Source organism: Perissodus microlepis, chromosome 11 (assembly GCF_051167445.1).
Source record: "Perissodus microlepis isolate ML-2025 ecotype Zambia chromosome 11, ASM5116744v1, whole genome shotgun sequence".
In the NCBI taxonomy this organism is placed as follows: Eukaryota; Metazoa; Chordata; class Actinopteri; order Cichliformes; family Cichlidae; genus Perissodus; species Perissodus microlepis.
Genome location: NC_140471.1, coordinates 29,661,307 through 29,678,991, shown reverse-complemented (window position 1 = coordinate 29,678,991; position 17,685 = coordinate 29,661,307). Strand labels below are relative to the sequence as shown.

General features: G+C 39.4%; 1 protein-coding gene across 9 annotated transcripts in view; it reads right to left on the bottom strand.

Annotated features, from left to right (window-relative positions):
- Positions 1 to 17,685, bottom strand: part of mef2d (myocyte enhancer factor 2d) — a 101,178-nt gene that overhangs the window by 23,326 nt on the left and 60,167 nt on the right. For 6 of the 9 annotated variants that reach the window (XM_084943973.1, XM_084943976.1, XM_084943974.1 and 3 more), the window contains exons 4-6: positions 15,948 to 16,073; positions 7,952 to 8,183; positions 4,011 to 4,067 (exon numbers count right to left, since the gene is read on the bottom strand). In XM_084943973.1, the coding sequence (XP_084800099.1) occupies positions 4,011 to 4,067; positions 7,952 to 8,183; positions 15,948 to 16,073 (415 nt within the window). Of the gene's footprint in view, positions 1 to 4,010; positions 4,068 to 7,951; positions 8,184 to 15,659; positions 16,074 to 17,685 lie in introns of all 9 variants that reach the window. The other 3 variants (XM_084943972.1, XM_084943970.1, XM_084943971.1) reach the window with 1 other exon arrangement.

The window sequence follows — 17,685 nt, the reverse complement described above, 5'->3', positions numbered from 1 at the left end:
ATTCTAGAGAGAAGATGAGGGGGAACAGCTGAGAGAGACAGCATGAAAAGGGGGGGAGGGAAGCAGTGCAGCTAGAGGGTTGAATTGCGGGTGAGGGGTGGTGGGTAAGCACGGGAAGTGGTTTAAGTGAGGGGAGTTAAACAGGCTGCTCTTTTCAGCGCCAGATGACGTTGGAAAGGTGCGGGGTGGACGCCATTAATCCTATTTTTCAGATTTCCAGAACAAGATTTGACTGGTTGTTCATTTTTTTTTAAGCTTGCCTCATTACAGACCATTGAATCACTCCTACGATTTGTTCAGTGATTAAAACAGATCTGTTCTTGTGATCACTGGAGTCTGTTTCCCTTGGTTGGAGAAACAATCAACCAAAGCTTTGTAGGTCAGGATTAATATACAGTACAAATGCTGAGCAGACGTCTGATTCCACTTTTATATTAAGAAGACGACAAGAAATGATCCTAAATGATAAGAGTCTTAGTTTTGCATGGATGGAAAGAGCTTCGTTGACAACGACTGTTAAACTGGCTAGTGCTTAAGTTATTACACTCTAGCTCCCAGCTAATCACATACTGACACTTTGCTTGTGTCAGTATGTGACAAATACTATTTTAAAACAGTGGCTATACTCTTATTGTTGATTTCTAATATTAGAAAGAACAAAAACAAAGAGAAGTGATGCATGGCACAATCATTGTTTTTATTTTTTTTAAATTTGATAAACTTTAGCTTTGGTTTGGTTTGGTTCATTTCCTTGGTTACCGTCTCACGCCAGTGACAAGATCAACAAAGCATTTTTGCCAGACGCCGAGGGACTCCTACTGAACTTCACTGGACTAACCCGCACAATTTAAAGTGGCATGCAGTTTGGCATATGAAGCCTGTGGGTGTAAGTGCGTCACAAAAGAAACAGTGACTGATGATAATAATAATAATAAACTTTATTTATAAAGCACACTAAAAAACCAAGGGTATACCAAGGTGCTTGACAAAAATAAAATAGGAAAAGGGAGATGGGAGGGAAAAGAGAAAGGACCTGGCACGTATCAATTATAAAAACCTTGACAATCATAAGATATAAAAGTAGTTCACAAGCATAACGGATAAAAATGTACCAACGCACACCAAGTGTTAACTAGGTGGAAAGGCAAGATTAAACAAATAAGTCTTCAGCCGTGATTTAAACAGTGGCATAGAGTCAGACGTCCGGATAGCAACAGGAAGGTTGTTCCATAAGACCGGGGCAGCTACAGCAAACGCGCGGTCACCACGAGACTTCAGCCGAGAACGAGGTTGCTCCAGAAGAATTTGGGTAGCAGATCTAAGTGCTCTGACAGGAGTGTGTAACCTGAGAAGCTCATTGAGGTAGCTCGGCGCCAAGTTATTAATGGTTTTGTAGGTGAAAAGTAATATTTTAAATTGAATACGGTATTTAATTGGAAGCCAGTGCAAGCCAGCAAGAACAGGAGTGATGGAAGAAAACTTCCTGCTACCTGTCAAAAGGCGTGCCGCCGCATTCTGGACAGTCTGCAATCTAACGAGAAGGGTGGAGGAAAGGCCAATGTAAAGAGAGTTGCAGTAGTCCAACCTGGAAGTCACGAATGCGTGAATGAGTTTTTCCAGGTCAATGTGCGGAATATAGCGCTTAGCCTTAGAAATGAGGCGCAGCTGATTAAAACTAGACCTCACAACAGCAGACACTTGCTTGTCAAATTTAAGCGAGCTATCCAGTAGTATGCCCAAATTACTGGCATAATCACAAGGAGAGCTAGCAAAAGGCATCAGAGCAGCACAGAGTTGGTCGCGGGGGATTTTACTATCAAACACCACGATCTTAGTAGAAGAATGTTATGATCAACCATATCAAAAGCAGAGGAAAGGTCCAATAAAACCAGGACCACAGAGCGTCCAGAGTCAGTGCTTACAAATAGGTCATTGAGAACTCTAAGCAAGGCCGTTTCAGTGCTGTGCCGAGGCTTAAAGGCAGACTGAAATTTCTCTGCAATGTTGTTCGCGTCTAAGTACGCCTGAAGCTGAGAGAGAACTAGTCACTCCAGGATCTTGGACAGAAACGGAAGCTTAGAGATTGGTCGATAGTTCAAAAGATCATAACAATCAAGATTCTTCTTTTTCAGAATAGGCTGGACTACAGCATGCTTAAAGGCCAGTGGGACAGATCCAGAGAGTAGAGAAAAATTCATTAAGAATAAAATGCTCGGTCCAATTACATCAAAGCAGACCTTAACAATGCGTGATGGGAGAATATCAAACACAGCATTGGTGTTTTTCAGTTGATCAACCAGCTGCTTCAGAGTCGAAAGCGACACGGGCTCAAATTGATGAAAAGTTGAATTACACTCAGAGGAAAAGACAGGAGAAGAGGCAGACGAAGTGGAAAGCTTAAGGGATGAAACCTTATCTAAAAAAAGAATTTGAAAACGCTCACAAAGAGCTTGTGAATACAGTAAAGGCATATCAGGACAGGGATTAACAACAGAATTAAAAATTTTAAATAGCATACGGGGGTTGTGACCATTAGCCAAAATGACTTTGGAAAGAAAAGATGCCTTAGCCATTCTAGCAGCAGTCTACGTTAGATACTAAACAGGAAACAGAGCTGACAGAGAGAGCTGGTCAGTATATGTTGTTGTTTATTTCTTTCACTGTGATCCTCTGATGCACTGAAAGGTCAATAACAAAACAGAAGATGCCCATATACACGCAGCTTCTGTCCACCAATCAGGATGTAGCATTAAGTGGCCATAATTGGTGTCGCTTAGCATTGCCAATCAATATCCAAGTGGCAGTTTCGCCCATTTTCAATGACACTTGTGTTATGTTTAGAGGGACATAAATCTCTAAACTCTCTTCTCAATGTACCACAGTACTCACGATGATAAAACCAAAATTAGTGAGACTGACTATTGATTGTTTGGGTCAAAATAAAGTAGAAATAAGACCCTTATCACCCTCACCAGGTGACATCAGCACAATGTCAGGCTGAATAAATGAAGTGAAACAACACAGCACTTTAGTGTGATTAGCATAGCTCACACCACCTTTTAAAAAGGGACAGTTTACCCACAGCAAAATAATATCGACAAGAAAAAGCATCACATTCAGTACATAAAAAATAGTGGACAAATAGAATTCAATTAAAAACTCATTAACAGTATCATAATTTGAGTATTTTAACATGCTATCAGGTGTTTTACATTTCTTTTTTTTTAAATATCAAAGCTGCCAATTAAAAGTTAATGACTGTCATAATAATAATAATAATAATAATAATAATAATAATGACAACAACATATTCAGTAGTGGATTCAATCTTTTGTATTCAATACCTTGAGTTGCACCACAATTTAAGCTGCCATAGAAATCATGAATCTGAGTAAACCTGAACTTACAGTTTGCTTCAAATACATTTATCAGTACTCAGCTCAATTTTCATAATTCATTAAACTGGCACTAAAAATGAAATTTCGAACTCACTTTGAGATTCATGTGTCACATTAAAGCCGGTAGACCCCAGACTGGCTTTCTAATATTGCCGAAGATTTGAATTTAAAAAACAGCTGAGAAGCTTCACAGAAGTTATTCTGTAATATCGACAGTTTCTTTTCCTCTTTTTAAAGTCTCTGCTTGTCTTTCTCCCTCACAACCTGAAACCCATTCTGTTCTTTGGACTGTTGACAAGCAGCTTGTACTGTGACCCACAGCTGTCGCCAGTCAACAGGTGTTTCATGCTTGTTCTTGCATTTGTGAGTGCGTGTGTGTGCGTGTGTGTGTGTGGCTGTTTGAGTTGGCGTCCGAGTTGTGTGAGCCTGCTGCCACACAAAATATTCTGCATTGCTCTGTCTCTACGTCAGTTTCAGAAACCATGTCTCTTTAAAGAGTCCAGCCAAAATACAGAAAGCAAAGAGGAGTGTGTGTTTGCGCGCGCGTGTGTGCGCATCTTTGTACCAAAACTGGGAAGAAAGGTAAAAAGATAAAAGAAAACATTTACTTACGGACTGGACTCGGGCATGCTCCATTAGAGTTCCCCAAGTCTCCCCCTAACAGAGCACCTAGGATAATAGGAAAACACACCACGGTCACATAAATAACGCTAAATATTACCTCATATCAAACAGTTAATCTGAGTAGCACTAATCTAAAATGATACATGAAAAATGAAATCATTAAATCAAGTATCATTAAAAAGTCCTACTGCAACCGATGCTCATTTCACCCACTGAAGGACCATAATTGGTTTCAATTCTGCATTTCCAGTTAATGTTTAAGTGTTAGTTTCATTACTTCTCAATGGCACTTATGTGATATTTTGAAGGGAAAAACTCTGAAAGACTAAATGCTCATCTAAAGCTAATTAAAAGTACAATATTATTTAAAAATGAAAGATGGCCTTGGGAGGAAGGCAGTCCATGTTTACAGTGTATGTAACTGCCAGTCAAACTCTCTTATTACATATTTAAGATCATCAGAATAAACAAATGTTATATCCAAAGGTATTTCCTCATTCTCCTCATAGGATTACTATGAGGCTACTGGAGTGCTTAGAGACATTATTCTAGTGTTAATTTACTATAAATGTGTGAATGTTAAAGTGAAGCAATTCTACTTTAATCATAAGTAGATGAGTTCTCCTTCTCACTGTTATTGATCTGCACAAACCCACAGTGATATTAACAAAAATCCTGACTTTGGAAAATAAACATCAAACACATTTTACCCTTGCAGTGTAGGTTTGAGAGATTTATCTTCAGAGATTCACAAGCCGGTCTTTAAAATGCTCTGTGTCCGATAACACCAATGTGCGAACATCACAGCATCATATGCACTGCCTCCTGCACGCTCTATCCAAGCAGTTCTCCCGCCTAAATCACACAGAGTATTTCCAGTAGCGCGAAGGTGTCTGAAGCCGACCATTTCCTGCTGTCTGTCACATGTGAGCAAAGACAACTGTGGAAAATACTTTGCTCTGATTCTCCTGAAATGTGCATGTTTGAAAACTGATTTTTTATTTTGTTTTGTTTTAGCTTAGCCCCACCAACAGCGCATCGGATCAGAGTGAATATCATTAAAGAAGCTGTGTTGCTGCTAAATGTTTAAAAAAGCAGGTTTGTAATAACACATAAACTTGTGAGAGAGTTTTTCAGTATTTTTCCCAAATAACCAAAAGCATAAAACGCATAAAATAGTAATTTTACTGTTGTCATAAAATTAAATCTCATGTGCTTTGTCTCTAAGCACAGGAAACAGAGACATTTTTATACACTGCAACAGCTACATACATTTATCTTCATTCTAGCAAACATTATGCTTGCTTTTTCCTCACATCGCAGGCAGCATTTTTTCTGCACTGACACTTATTTTCCCTCGGTTGGTGCAATTTCAGTTCTTTGGCTCCAATGCGCTTTAGAAATTCGGGGTCATTAGGGGTGACTGAAAAAAATCTGGCTGGACAGACACACGGAAAAACACCAATAAGCAAAGACAATGAACCCAATGCATCTCTGATAATGTGGGATGCATAAAAGGGTACAGAGATGTATTTGCACTGCTGAGGTTATGAGGAGTAAGGGGAGGGGAGGAAAGGGGCGTCCATTACTGCTACGTGAAACCCACTTGCCTCAGAGAACGGCATGTTATGAAAGATGCTGTAATGCATTTGTTGCGAGTTACATCACCTAATTCTGACTTGCAATGAGATTACGCTGGTCGGAACAAAGCTTGATAAGTAACCTTGTCTGAGTCGCAAAAATGGGGCACAAATCCTTTTAGTCAGAGGTTGAAGGATTGGTTTGCCACACAGAGGCAGCGGGCGCACGGTGTACCAGCCAACCAGTCAAAGAAATGATGGATGTCTGTCATTATAGGTAGTGTGCACTTATTTCAACAAGCAGAGGAGTTATTTAGACTGATGGAGCATGCAGGCTGCACAACACATCACTGGTCATTTTGCTGCTTGTCGACTCAGAAGATTCTCTATTAAAACGCTGCTGTTACATAAACCGTGCTTCTGCATAGACCGAGGGCACTTTATGAAATGGTCTTTAAGTAACTACATCACTATGACAACCATGAGTTTAAAAGTGGTTCAAATCATTTCAGTTACAAGAGACATTTAGAAACTAGTACAATAACATGTTTGTCCACAGACTGACTGCTTGGGATGCAAAAAAAAAAAAAAAAAAAAAAAAAAAAAGAAGAAAAAGGAAAAAAATACAATTATTAAATGTCAAAATGAAACATTTGAAAACCGATAAAAATCAACTGTACGGAAAGTAGGCCAAACATCGACGGAGAACCGCCAGTCACAGGTTTACACAGGGATTTGAGCCTCATATACATAACACAGAGTGTTGACAGATGCTGCTAATTAACATTCAATGTGGCGTGACCCATATTTACAACAGTTTGCAGGTCATGTAGTTACTGAGAGTCCTTTTTCAAAATCCTTGAGACTGAGTGATTGTTTAATGAAATCAGCAATGTCTGAAAGACCTCTTTGTTCAATAATGTTTCCCCTCAAAATAAATAAAAAACGCTAAACTGTATTTCAAATGTTCAAAATGACATAATTCATGGCAAACTATTTTTGTCATCATGCAACGACACTAAGAGCATTTTCCACTGACATGGCGTTGGTGCCAGTGTACGACTGGTTTCTCGCACTGTCAAGACTAAATAGCTCACAGAAGCACGGCACCACAAATCCGGCGCGCCCCATCATCAACATCGGCAGAGAAGGGAAATCATCAACGTCTGGCAGATTCAGCCTACAGAATCTGTATGCCAGATTTTACACCCATGGAAATCACCTCAAATTCTTCGAGTAACAATGCATAATGACCGGTTATCAAACCTGACAAAATGTGGGCTGATTTCCAAAGACAGCATTGAAAAACTGGTTCTGAAACTGCACTGGCACCACACCAATAAGAAGAAGATGTATAATGACAGCGTGGTTGCACGGAGTCTTTCTAAGAGGTTCAACCTGACTTGGACTCTATGACACAGGGGCAGCTGCAGTGGTCAAAAGGTTTTCCAGTTACTGTTACTTTTGCTGCATTTTTCCCCTCAAAAAACAGTTTTTTTTTTTTTTTTTGTCTGTCATTAAATATGATAATCTCTTTGTGTGAGATTTCACAGTGAACATGACTACACTTGTCAGGTTTTACAGAACTCTAAGGTTACACAAGGTTACGACTGAACTGCATTAAAAGCTGGAACACTGAATGTGAAATGGTTATCGGCCATTTTACTGAACAAAGAATTTCAGAATTTTAAGAATGATGTATTTCTGGTATTATTTAGATTAGGGGTATAAGTATGCACACATTTGAGAAACAGTGGCAAGCTGCAGCCACTAAAAGAAGAGGCTTTTTAGTGGGTGCAGCCGAAAACAAGAAAATATGAGATTTTAAAAGTTTTTTTAAAAAATGTAAAAAATAAATATATATCAGAAGGTAAACATATAAAATCATATTGTGAATACTTAATGTAGCCAGAAATTTCTAGTCTGTTCATTTTCTTTTTAAATATTGTCTCCATGTTTTCTCCAATACTTGTCAATCAAGCAGTGTGGGTGGCAGTCTAATGGCTTTTTTTCTTTAGTTATCTTTTGAAGAACTTTTGAGATTTTGTCAGTGTGTCTTCTTTGTTCTTCAGTCTATCTCAAAACTGTCGATGTTTTCAAAAAAAGTAAAACTCATCAGTTGCCTAGCATCAGAGGATCCTTCACTGACAAAACCAAATCAATGTTTAGAACTGCAAATTGAAAACCTACACTGTGGATCGATCAATCAGCTGCTGGTATTAAAATTGGATGTTTATGTATGAGAAGATGTTTCAGATTATTGAAAAAAATTATTAGAACAACCATAAGTTCACATTATCAATCCACACAGAAAACAGAGCATTTTATTTTGTTCATGCGGTTTCTTACCTGCACTGGCTGGCCGCTGTGGTAACCCTGGCGACACGGTGTTTCTCTGCAGAGCGGGTTGCTGTGGGGAAAGGAGCCGGGGATCTGTGAGGGTGGAGGTGACAAAGGAGGTGGTGGTGACCAGGGCGCCGGAAGGGTTGTTACTGAACTGAAGAGCCGCCGCTGCCGCTGCGTTCTGGTTGGATACTGGCACGGTGACTGGCATGGAGAAGGTGGGCTGTGGGACTGTAGACTGGTGGAATGACAGGAAGAGGGCAAAGATTAGAGTGTGGCCATGTTTATCCACCCTCACATATAATTATATATTATAAAAAATAATGAACAGGTGATCAGTTAGTGATCAGCAGCAGTGCAAACAAGCCTGCAGGTCACACACACGCACGCACGCACGCACGCACACACACAGCTGCAGCAATAAAACCGATCACAATGAGAAGAGTCTTCCCAAAACGAAACTTTAAAAAGTTACACAACAAAGGAGAGTCCTACTTTAAAGCAACAACATAAAAAGAAACGCAAGTGGAACATCTTCTGTTTTGCACGCTAATTATTGTTTCAAGAATTTGTAGCTATTCTTTCAAGCTTATTTCATCTTGATAAATATCTTTTTCATTTAAAGGGCAATTTGTTGTGAAATAATACAGTAGTGAATTATTTCAGTAGTTCAGAATTACTTGAAAAGTAGCATTTTTTTTTTTTTTACCCCAAACACCTTATCTGATTTGAATTTGGCTCCTCTTCAAGTCTGTCTCCTTTTGCTCTGCTGGGCAGCTTTCAGTGCTGTTGCAAAATTTGATTTAATTAAAGAAAACGTTTGTATTGTAAATTTTGTTGTACATCCAATATACATATAAAGAAGGAACATTTAATCCTTGCATAATTACTGATGTCTCCACTTTTTAAAGTTAAAAAACAGTTAAAAAATAAATAAATAAATAAATACAGAGGGGGAAAAAAAAAATCACTCTTCCCAAAACTAGAGCTTTGTATTCCAAAACAGGTCAGTGCACAAGAATAAAAATAGTATACAAAAAAAATTGCAAAAAACTGATTAGCATTGGGAATATTTGTTTCCTACACTGATAGATATTTTCACCTGTTTAAAGAAAATCAGATTTAAAAAGCTCAAATGCTGACACAAAAATAACTTCTTAAGTAGATCTTTGTTTTTCAAAGAAGTTATTTATCATCATTAGCCTTAATGGCTAAAGTAATGAACAATAAACAGGAGTCCATGAATTCTGAATATCATATCATATGTTTCAGATCTAAAACTTTGCAATTAGTAATAACTTTTAAATCATACCAGTAAGATATTAAAAATGATCCTCAATAACTGAAATCTACCTACACTGCATTGGTATTCTGTCACCGTGAAGATTTTTTGATTCTTTGCTTGTTTGTCAAGCTTCACTCTTGAGGCAGGAAATCAATTTAAAAGTATCAGACATGTCTGATGTTTGCCGTTTCTACTGTGCTTTAAAAGAACACAATTTTGTTTTGGAAATAAAACTCTTCAAAACAACCAAAAACACACACATCAAATCTCAAACACACGCAGACGCACCCAAACGCAGACACGCGCACACTCACTCACTCAGTTGTCATGCAAGGTGACTTGGTGAAAAGGCCAAAAAGCTGTCTCGCCTTTCACTTTTCATGCCAGGTTAAAACTTGTCGCAGCAGCAGCAGGTTATTGCATCGGGTTATTGGTGACATTTCATAGCGTGCTTGTCACATTCCAGCAGCATCCCACCACCCCCACTGACATGTGCTTATCACTGGAGATTTAAGGAAATATTCAGCAGGAGCTTGCCTACCAAAATGGGCTTTACAATATTACTCTTGTTCTGAAAAATCCTGAAGACAATCCACCTTTCTGTTCAAAAACTTATCAACTGCACTTTTTTTTTTTTAAAGAAATGATCAGTCTCGTCACCTGAGTTGATGAAGTGGATGACCAGACGTCCCCGAGTGCAAAAAAAAAGAGAGAAAAAAAAGGAAAATCAGGGGCAAGGACCTCGGGTTGTCCAGCAGTCCGACCCATTTCACCCTGTTCCAACTCAATCTGAAATAAGGACTTCTATATATAGAATATGGGCCAGCGCTGCACTGTACTGTACTCAAACTGCCTGGGACCCAGTTTAATATCGAGGAGGACGAGGGCACCTTCCTGCCCTTGATCTCTACCTCTTTTCCCTCTGCACTGCATTGGAGATCACACGAAAATAAGGGAGTTATGGGACTGAAACCAAACCAAGTGCTGGTTTATTCAGTCAAATCTCAAAAATTGTTACTTAATCATTGGTTTTCCTCAAACAACTAAACAACTTGTTTCTCAACTAATAAAGTGGTATTTTTATATAAACCTCAACAACAAAAATAATCATCTTTATTCATTATTTTATAATTAGGTTTTTTGTTCGTCACACAAAGTCTAAACAGAGTAAAGACTGGCCCTTTTTTCATAAAACAAACAACAAATTATAGTTCCACAAAAAACCTTTCAATTTATTCGCAGTGTTAGCCGTGAAAAATGACTAATCTTTATTGAATCTTCCAAATAAGTGAAATGTAAAATTCACTCTTCAGCCTACAAAGAGGAAGTTTGCAAAGCAGGCTGTACAGAGAGAGCTGTAAGTGGCTAACAGGGAGAGTGAAGAGAACAGCTAACAGCATTGCACCACTGCACACAGGCCAAGCAGAAGGTAAAGGAAGGGCATGGATGAATGGGAAAGGGTGGACAGAGGTGGGGTTAATGCAAAGTGGGCCAGAGGTGTATGAAGGCAGAGCATAAGGATCCAGAAAGAGTTTATCCCTACAGTGCTTGGGAATGTTTTTTTTTTCTTTTCAGTAATTGATTTCATTATATATTTTTTCTTACTGGGAGAACAACTACAAACAGAGGACAGAGCTGGAGTCTTTGCTGACGGCCATTTTTACAGAATACAAAGCAATCAAACTGTCACCTTTACCTGAGCCTGAAACACTCTACTTTCCCATTAATCAAGTCTAAAACTTACTAAACTACAGTTAAACTACGGTTAGAGAGAGAGAGAAAGATGGACTGCAGTCTGTATTTACAGATTTAAAGTTGGAATAATGGAACTGTGGTTTTAAATAAATTGACAAAAAATAATAGCATTCAGGACAGAAAATATCACTGAAGACAATGTGACCTTAATGGTATATTTGTGGTGATTTGGAATGATGAAAAATAGGATTTGAAAAAAAATCTAATTAGATGTTAGAAGCAGAGTCAATTTTTAATAATAATATAATAATTATAAATATTGTTTAAGCCACTTTAAACTGACCTATGAATCATTCAAACACAAGGTTAAGCCAAGGTATGAACCAGTGTTGTATCAATCAACCATCTATCAGCAGTCTTTTGCAAAAACATAATTTGTTCCAAGTTTATCAGTTGAACTACAGAAGATTCTCAAAAATAATATATTTGGCAGGCATAAAACAGCATTTTTTCACAAACAAGGTGATTCACCAAAAATTTTGCATATAGGGAAAAAAGGATAAAAGAGGGATAAAAAGCTGAGGTATAGCAAATAAGACGAGGACTGGACTGAAAAATCGGTGGCCACAGCTTTTATGAATCAAAACTTAAAATCTTTGGTTCAAATGTATGTTAGTTATATGTACGGCCATCTGTAAAACATGGTGGACACTCTATCATGGTTTGGGGCTGGATTTAATTTCAACTAAAGAAACACAAAAAAATTTGACCCACCATGCAATACAATCTAGAAAGCATCTGATTGGTAAAAATCACTATTTTTCAGTAGAATATATCTACAGTAAGCGTCTAGCTGAATAGAACAATGTACACTAGAACACTATCAGTCAAGGATTGGCCTCCAAACACCTAAACACTGCTGAAGCAGTGTGGGATCATCTTAACAGAAATCAAAAGGCAGAAAACATTCAAAGAAGAGCTTTGAATGTCCTTCAAGAAACCTGGAGAACTATACCTGACGACTACTTAAAGAAGTTCTAAGAAAGCTTGCGTAAGAGAGTTTAGTAGTTACACCAGATATTGCCTTCCAAACTTGTAATTGCATGTTTCTGTACCAACTTCCTATTATCCTTACTGAATATGAAAAATGAGAGATCACTCAAGAGTACTATGCATACCTTAAAAAAACAATCCTCTTCAGCTGTCTGTCTCTTTATTGGTACTTTGTAATACATTTAGCCATCAATTGTTTGCTGCTCGCCACCATTCCACAAGACCTTCATATCTGTATCAGCCTCTGGTTGCTAGGAGATTGGTGACATAACTCCAAAACCTCTTCATTTATTCTGTAAATATGAATTTTAAATTTGTCTTGACCCTGCTCTCCACTGTGCTACACTGAGAATTAATCCATGTCTTTGGCAAATTACAAGAGAATTTACATCTGCCCACTCTGACTCCATTTAACACTGCTGCTCCTAATTGCAGAGAGGAGGGTTAACTGGGTACTGCTCCTCATCCTGTGGATTTAGCACAGAGGATGGGAACCATAGAAAAAATAACAAGAACCTGTTAGGTAAATAATTGACTAGGAGCTTTTCCAGAGGCTCATGTGAGGAAGCTTAAGGCCTCTTCTGTGTGAAGAGAACAAAAAGAGGGGAGAGAAGGCTAACCTATTTTCCCTCAGAGGAGCTCTCTCAACAAGGGTGTGTTTCCTGGATGCAAGGGTAAATCAGAATGAATTAAACTCATGGCCTAGTTTCCCTTTTCCTCCCTCTTGTCCTGGAAGCCTTTGAAAGTTTTCTCTTTTTTCCCCTTTTTCAACTGTAGGATTGTCGCATCGTATTTGTAAGAGGCTGTAGATCTGAACACAGATGCAACATTGGAAAAGTGTTTGACGGACCTTTAGATGTCCCAGCAGTTGACCAGTAAATTAGCTTTAGTTGTTTAGTTCTATGCCCCCCCTCACTCTAATTTCTTTCCAACTTCACCGATATTTGATCCTAAATAAATAAAAAGAGGCTGAATGACTCGCAGCTCACCTTCTCCAAAACATCTGATTCTCACTGAAAATTGTTTTATTTGCAGCTCTTAACAGAAACTATTAATAGGGATGCTGAGAGTCCTCATGCTTTCATGGCATGAAATTCAAAGCTAAACTAATCTCAAAACTAAATTAGATGTGATTAAGTGTGCAGCAGTTTCAATAACACCATGTTTCACTTGACATTCATACCAAGCTTATACAGGAGACAAAACATTCAGCTTCTTGCTGAAAGGCACCATGGAGGTGGTTGTTAAAAGGCAGAAATCTATTTCTTATTCAATTTCCTGGCCCAGAATCTCAGAGCCAGAAAAAGATCAAACCAGGGGCCCTCTGGTTAGGAAAAAAAAACAAAAACCCAAAGCTCTTTTCTCTTGCCTACTACGGTGCCAGTTTAACAGGAAAAGATATGTTAGCTGGGGGCTCGTTTAGCCAAGTGTCCTGCCCGTTCTCCCTCACCACTCTCTTCCTACCTTGGGAGGTATTTGAGTACAAGTGGGATTAAGCTTGTATATCCCGGCCCCTATCTGTCATGCTGGGGATTATGATGCTGAGGGGAGGAGTGGCAGGTGGTGCTGCATGTTTCTGATTACTGGTTGACCGTGAAAGGTGTGCTGGAAAACCAGACAGGTAGGCAGGCTGACTGGGACACCGAGGGGCAGAGTGATGTCGGGGCAGCTTGTCGCTAGAGTCATTTGCTAGCAGCGTTACGCTAGCATACAAATGGCATGAGCCAAGAGCTGCAGCTTTCTAAGTGCAGTAGATTGAATCCGCTTCTTCTTCTTCTGTGGTTTTCTCTTTTGAGAAAGTCTTTTCAGAGCTATTTGTCTCACACAGCACAGAGAGGCTGATGGAGGCAGGGTGGATATCAGGAGGGGAGAGACTCACTGAGCTGATTAATCTGAGAGGCAGCTCATTTTCTCCATTATGCTCTGATGTATGTGAGATTTTAGCAAATTAATATTAACATTAGCACTTGATGTCATTTTGAAGAAAGCCTTTTCTTCCCTCCAAACCACCAGTGTGTTTTTATACTAGTTTTGTCCATAAAACTGCTTTTAATTTAACAAATAGTGTGTTTCAAGCCTTTAAACTGAAAACCAGGCAAAGGTATAGTCTTTCCATCGCTCTAGCTGTAAACTAGATATGTAGCTGACAATGCATACATTATACATTGTTCATAATTATATACCTTTTCACAGTCCTATTTTCATACGCATATGAACAATTACAATTACAGCATGATTATGAGACTAGTCATGCATACCACAAAATAAGCCTAATACAGTAAAGAACAACAATAAGAAAAAAGAAAAACGCCTCCACCCTCCATAAAGGTGTAACACCAAAGGTGTGATTGTAGTAAACAACTGCTGCCTAACTATTCTGCAGAACCTCAAAGTGACTGTGTCCCATCCCAAGCGACCAATCAGGGGGCCGGCAGACAGGAAGAGGAGCTGTAAATTAAGTGCTAGTCATTAAAGTGACATTAATGGCATTATTGAGCAGAGAGGAAAAAATGAATCACAGAGAAATTGGCAAAGAAGTAGAGCGGTAAAAGGGGATTGGCAGAGCGCCAGTCAGGAGGCAGAACCTGGATAATGTCAGGAGCCCATCGGAGGAACAGGACTACACTGGGACTAAAGTGACCTCAGTAATGCTGCTAATAACAGCCGGTTATCAACTGCACTCTGGCTTTCTATGTGTTATCTGAGAAACAGACACAGCCCTGGTGGATACAGACTATCTGAAATTGCAACGCTCTTTCTTTAATGTTGCTAAGTATTACACAATTGGTGCATTCAGTCAAAAAAAAATCTGACTGCTCGAAGGCATGCTCCAAACGTGTTGATTATTACCATAAAACATGATTTCCCCTTGCAATATTAGTTGCTATGCCAACTTTTGTGAGAACCAGGGACCTAGTTATCGCTCCTCTCCCTCTGTTGTTTATTCTTGTACGTTTGCGAACTTGCAGAGGCATCAGAAACATTGTATTAAAAGCCATAATACTCCTGAGAATGTGCTTCACTGTGATGACTGTAACTTCAGATGAATAATCACAGTTAGCATGCCCTATTTGGTGTCATGCTGCTTTTTTAAGGATCACTTTCTGTCTTACACATGCGCAGCAGTGCAAAAAACAAAACAAAACAGCAAAAAAATAATATTATTTGTCTTTTTTATGAGTCCTAGGAAATTTAACTGCAGAAAATGACTCTCCATGTACCCCATAAATTATGTCTATCTGAGCTATGTTACTTTAAAGTTATTATATTCGTGTTGGTTGTTGAAAAGACCAAACAACATTGGAAACACAACTTTAGGCTTTCTTACAAAAAAAAAAAATGATACCATTCCATTAATTAATGATGAATGTGAACATTAGTTAAAATTTTACTTTTAAGAGGCTTCCCTTATGAACTTGGCTGCTCTTATTTCTTGCTGAAGCACACACCATCAGTGGGGTGGGGTGGTTGTGGGTAGTGATTTGGGGGATGGGGATAGGTGCTATTGGTAAGCGGTGAAGTAGAGAAGGTAAAGGAGTGGGGAATGGTGAAGGCGAGTGCTCTGTGAGTAGTCAGGCCACCATCAGCAGCCGGAAATCTCCGGTTGTCCGGTCAGCGGCAGCAGCAAGGTACCAACATGAAGAGGGGGCAGGGTTACGCAGAGTGGTGGGAGGTACTCACTGACAGCCTATAGTTCTGCATCATTTTATCAAACTCCTCGTCAATTTTTTTGTATTTCTCTTCAGTGCGGGGGGTGAGGGAGAAGGGCTCCTCGGGGTCTGGGCTCTCAGAGTCCCGGTGCTCTTTCTTGTTCAGAGCCTTCGTTCCCCAAACAAAAGAAGAGAAGGCAGACAGGGAGAGAGAAAGAGAGAGAGAGAGAAAGAGAGAGAGAGGAAAGTAGAGAAAAAAGGGAGAAGAAGAAAAGAAAGGGTAGGTTAGATAAGGTGACAAAAATGTGATTGTACTCACGCCGTAGCGCTTGAAGAGGCTGTCCAGGTCCTCGGTCTTGCGGTCATTTAGCGGGCTTTGGTCGATGGAGTCGTCGCCGTCGGGCTCAGGGCTGTTGCAACCGTTAAAGCCTTTCTTTCGCAACGTCTGAAGCGGTTAAAGAGGGGTAGAGGAGGAGAAGGAAGCACATTTACATTTCATTTTTCCATGCACATATTGAAATTAGCACACAGTGAAAGATTTTCATTTCTCAAACACAAATGAACATCTTGATTGCATAAAATGTGCTGACTCCTACGCTATTCATTGTATAAACATGAGCCAGCTAAGGTCAGATGGAACAATTTGACCCTGATGATGACATAAAACGAGTTTGTCTTTTTTTCCTTGCGGCACCTTCTGTGAGCAGAAAAGCTGCCTTACAGAACACACATTCTCAACTTCAACCTTTGAAAATCCTCTGTCGATTTGTTAGGTCAAAGTTCGTAACATCTGCCACCCTCCTGAAAGCAAGTTATTAAGGAAGAAACTGTACTTGCTTATCCAGCAGGTGCACTCAGGAAGTTATGGGTTAAAGGGCTGAAAAACTACTGAGTCTTAGAAAGCTTTCAAATCGGAGGATGTGGTCTGAGAGAACAAGACCAATAAACTATGTGCATGTCAGAAGATACAGCGAGGCATCACACTTGTGCACACGTTGGCTAATCAACAGTGTTAGTAATTGGTGTGAAGCTTTGCACTGAGGAATGTGGTAAAGTAAAGCAAAAGGGTAAAGGGTGAGCTAGGAAGCATGTGCTGGTATTAGCACTTCAGCTAACGGCAGACAGGTTGCGTCAGTGTTCGCACACTTTGGAAAGGGCGAGAAATGGAAGAGGGAGACCGACGGGCGAGAGAGGGAGATAAAGAGGCTCTTATTTTGAGAGGATTCTGCTAAACAAGATTTGCTGTTAAGTAGCTTTGCCTGGTGGGCCCTTGACCACAGAGCCAAGCAGAGAGATCCTCGTAGCAAAATGGATCTTAAACTGGAGCTGGAGATCCTACTGTGGTCCAAATACAAGCTTTAGCCTTGAGTGGTGCGAAAAGAAAGAAATCCCTCGCCTTGAAATCTATCCCAAAGGAAAAATAGACTATAACCATGGCCAAAAAAAAGAAAAGAAGAAAAAAAGACTCTAGTTCTCACTCCAGCAAGTCATTCCATCCAAAACATTTTTTTATTGAATAAAAAAAAAAAAAAAAAAGGAGGGGAGGGGGCATCTGTCTGCGAAGGACTATATTTTAAGCAGCACTCTGTAGAAATCAACTGATTTCAAGAATTAACAAATGACCTTCAGTGTCTTACAAAAAAGAAGCATCATTAAGACATAGGAAAGTGGATGTTTAATGAACAAGCAATCACAGGAAAAGAATTTCTTTAAAAGCTCGTAAATCTAGTATCTAGTAATCTAGTATTAACTGTAATGTGCAGTCATGTGAAAAAAGTGAAAAACTAAGTAAGCTCTTATTGCTTCCATTGGTATTATGAGATTAAGGTGCTGCTAATCATATGTGCTTGATTAGATGATCATCAGCAAGTGTGAGCACCTCTATAAAAGCAGGCATACGGATGTGAGCATCCCAGCAAATTCCCCCCAAAGTGAGACCGTGCAAAGCACAGAGAACAACAAGAGCTACATCTCTGAGTCTACAGGCCAAAATTACAACTTTACAATTACAAAAACACTGAATGATTATGGTTGGTGTTGAAGGGCTGCTGGGAGAA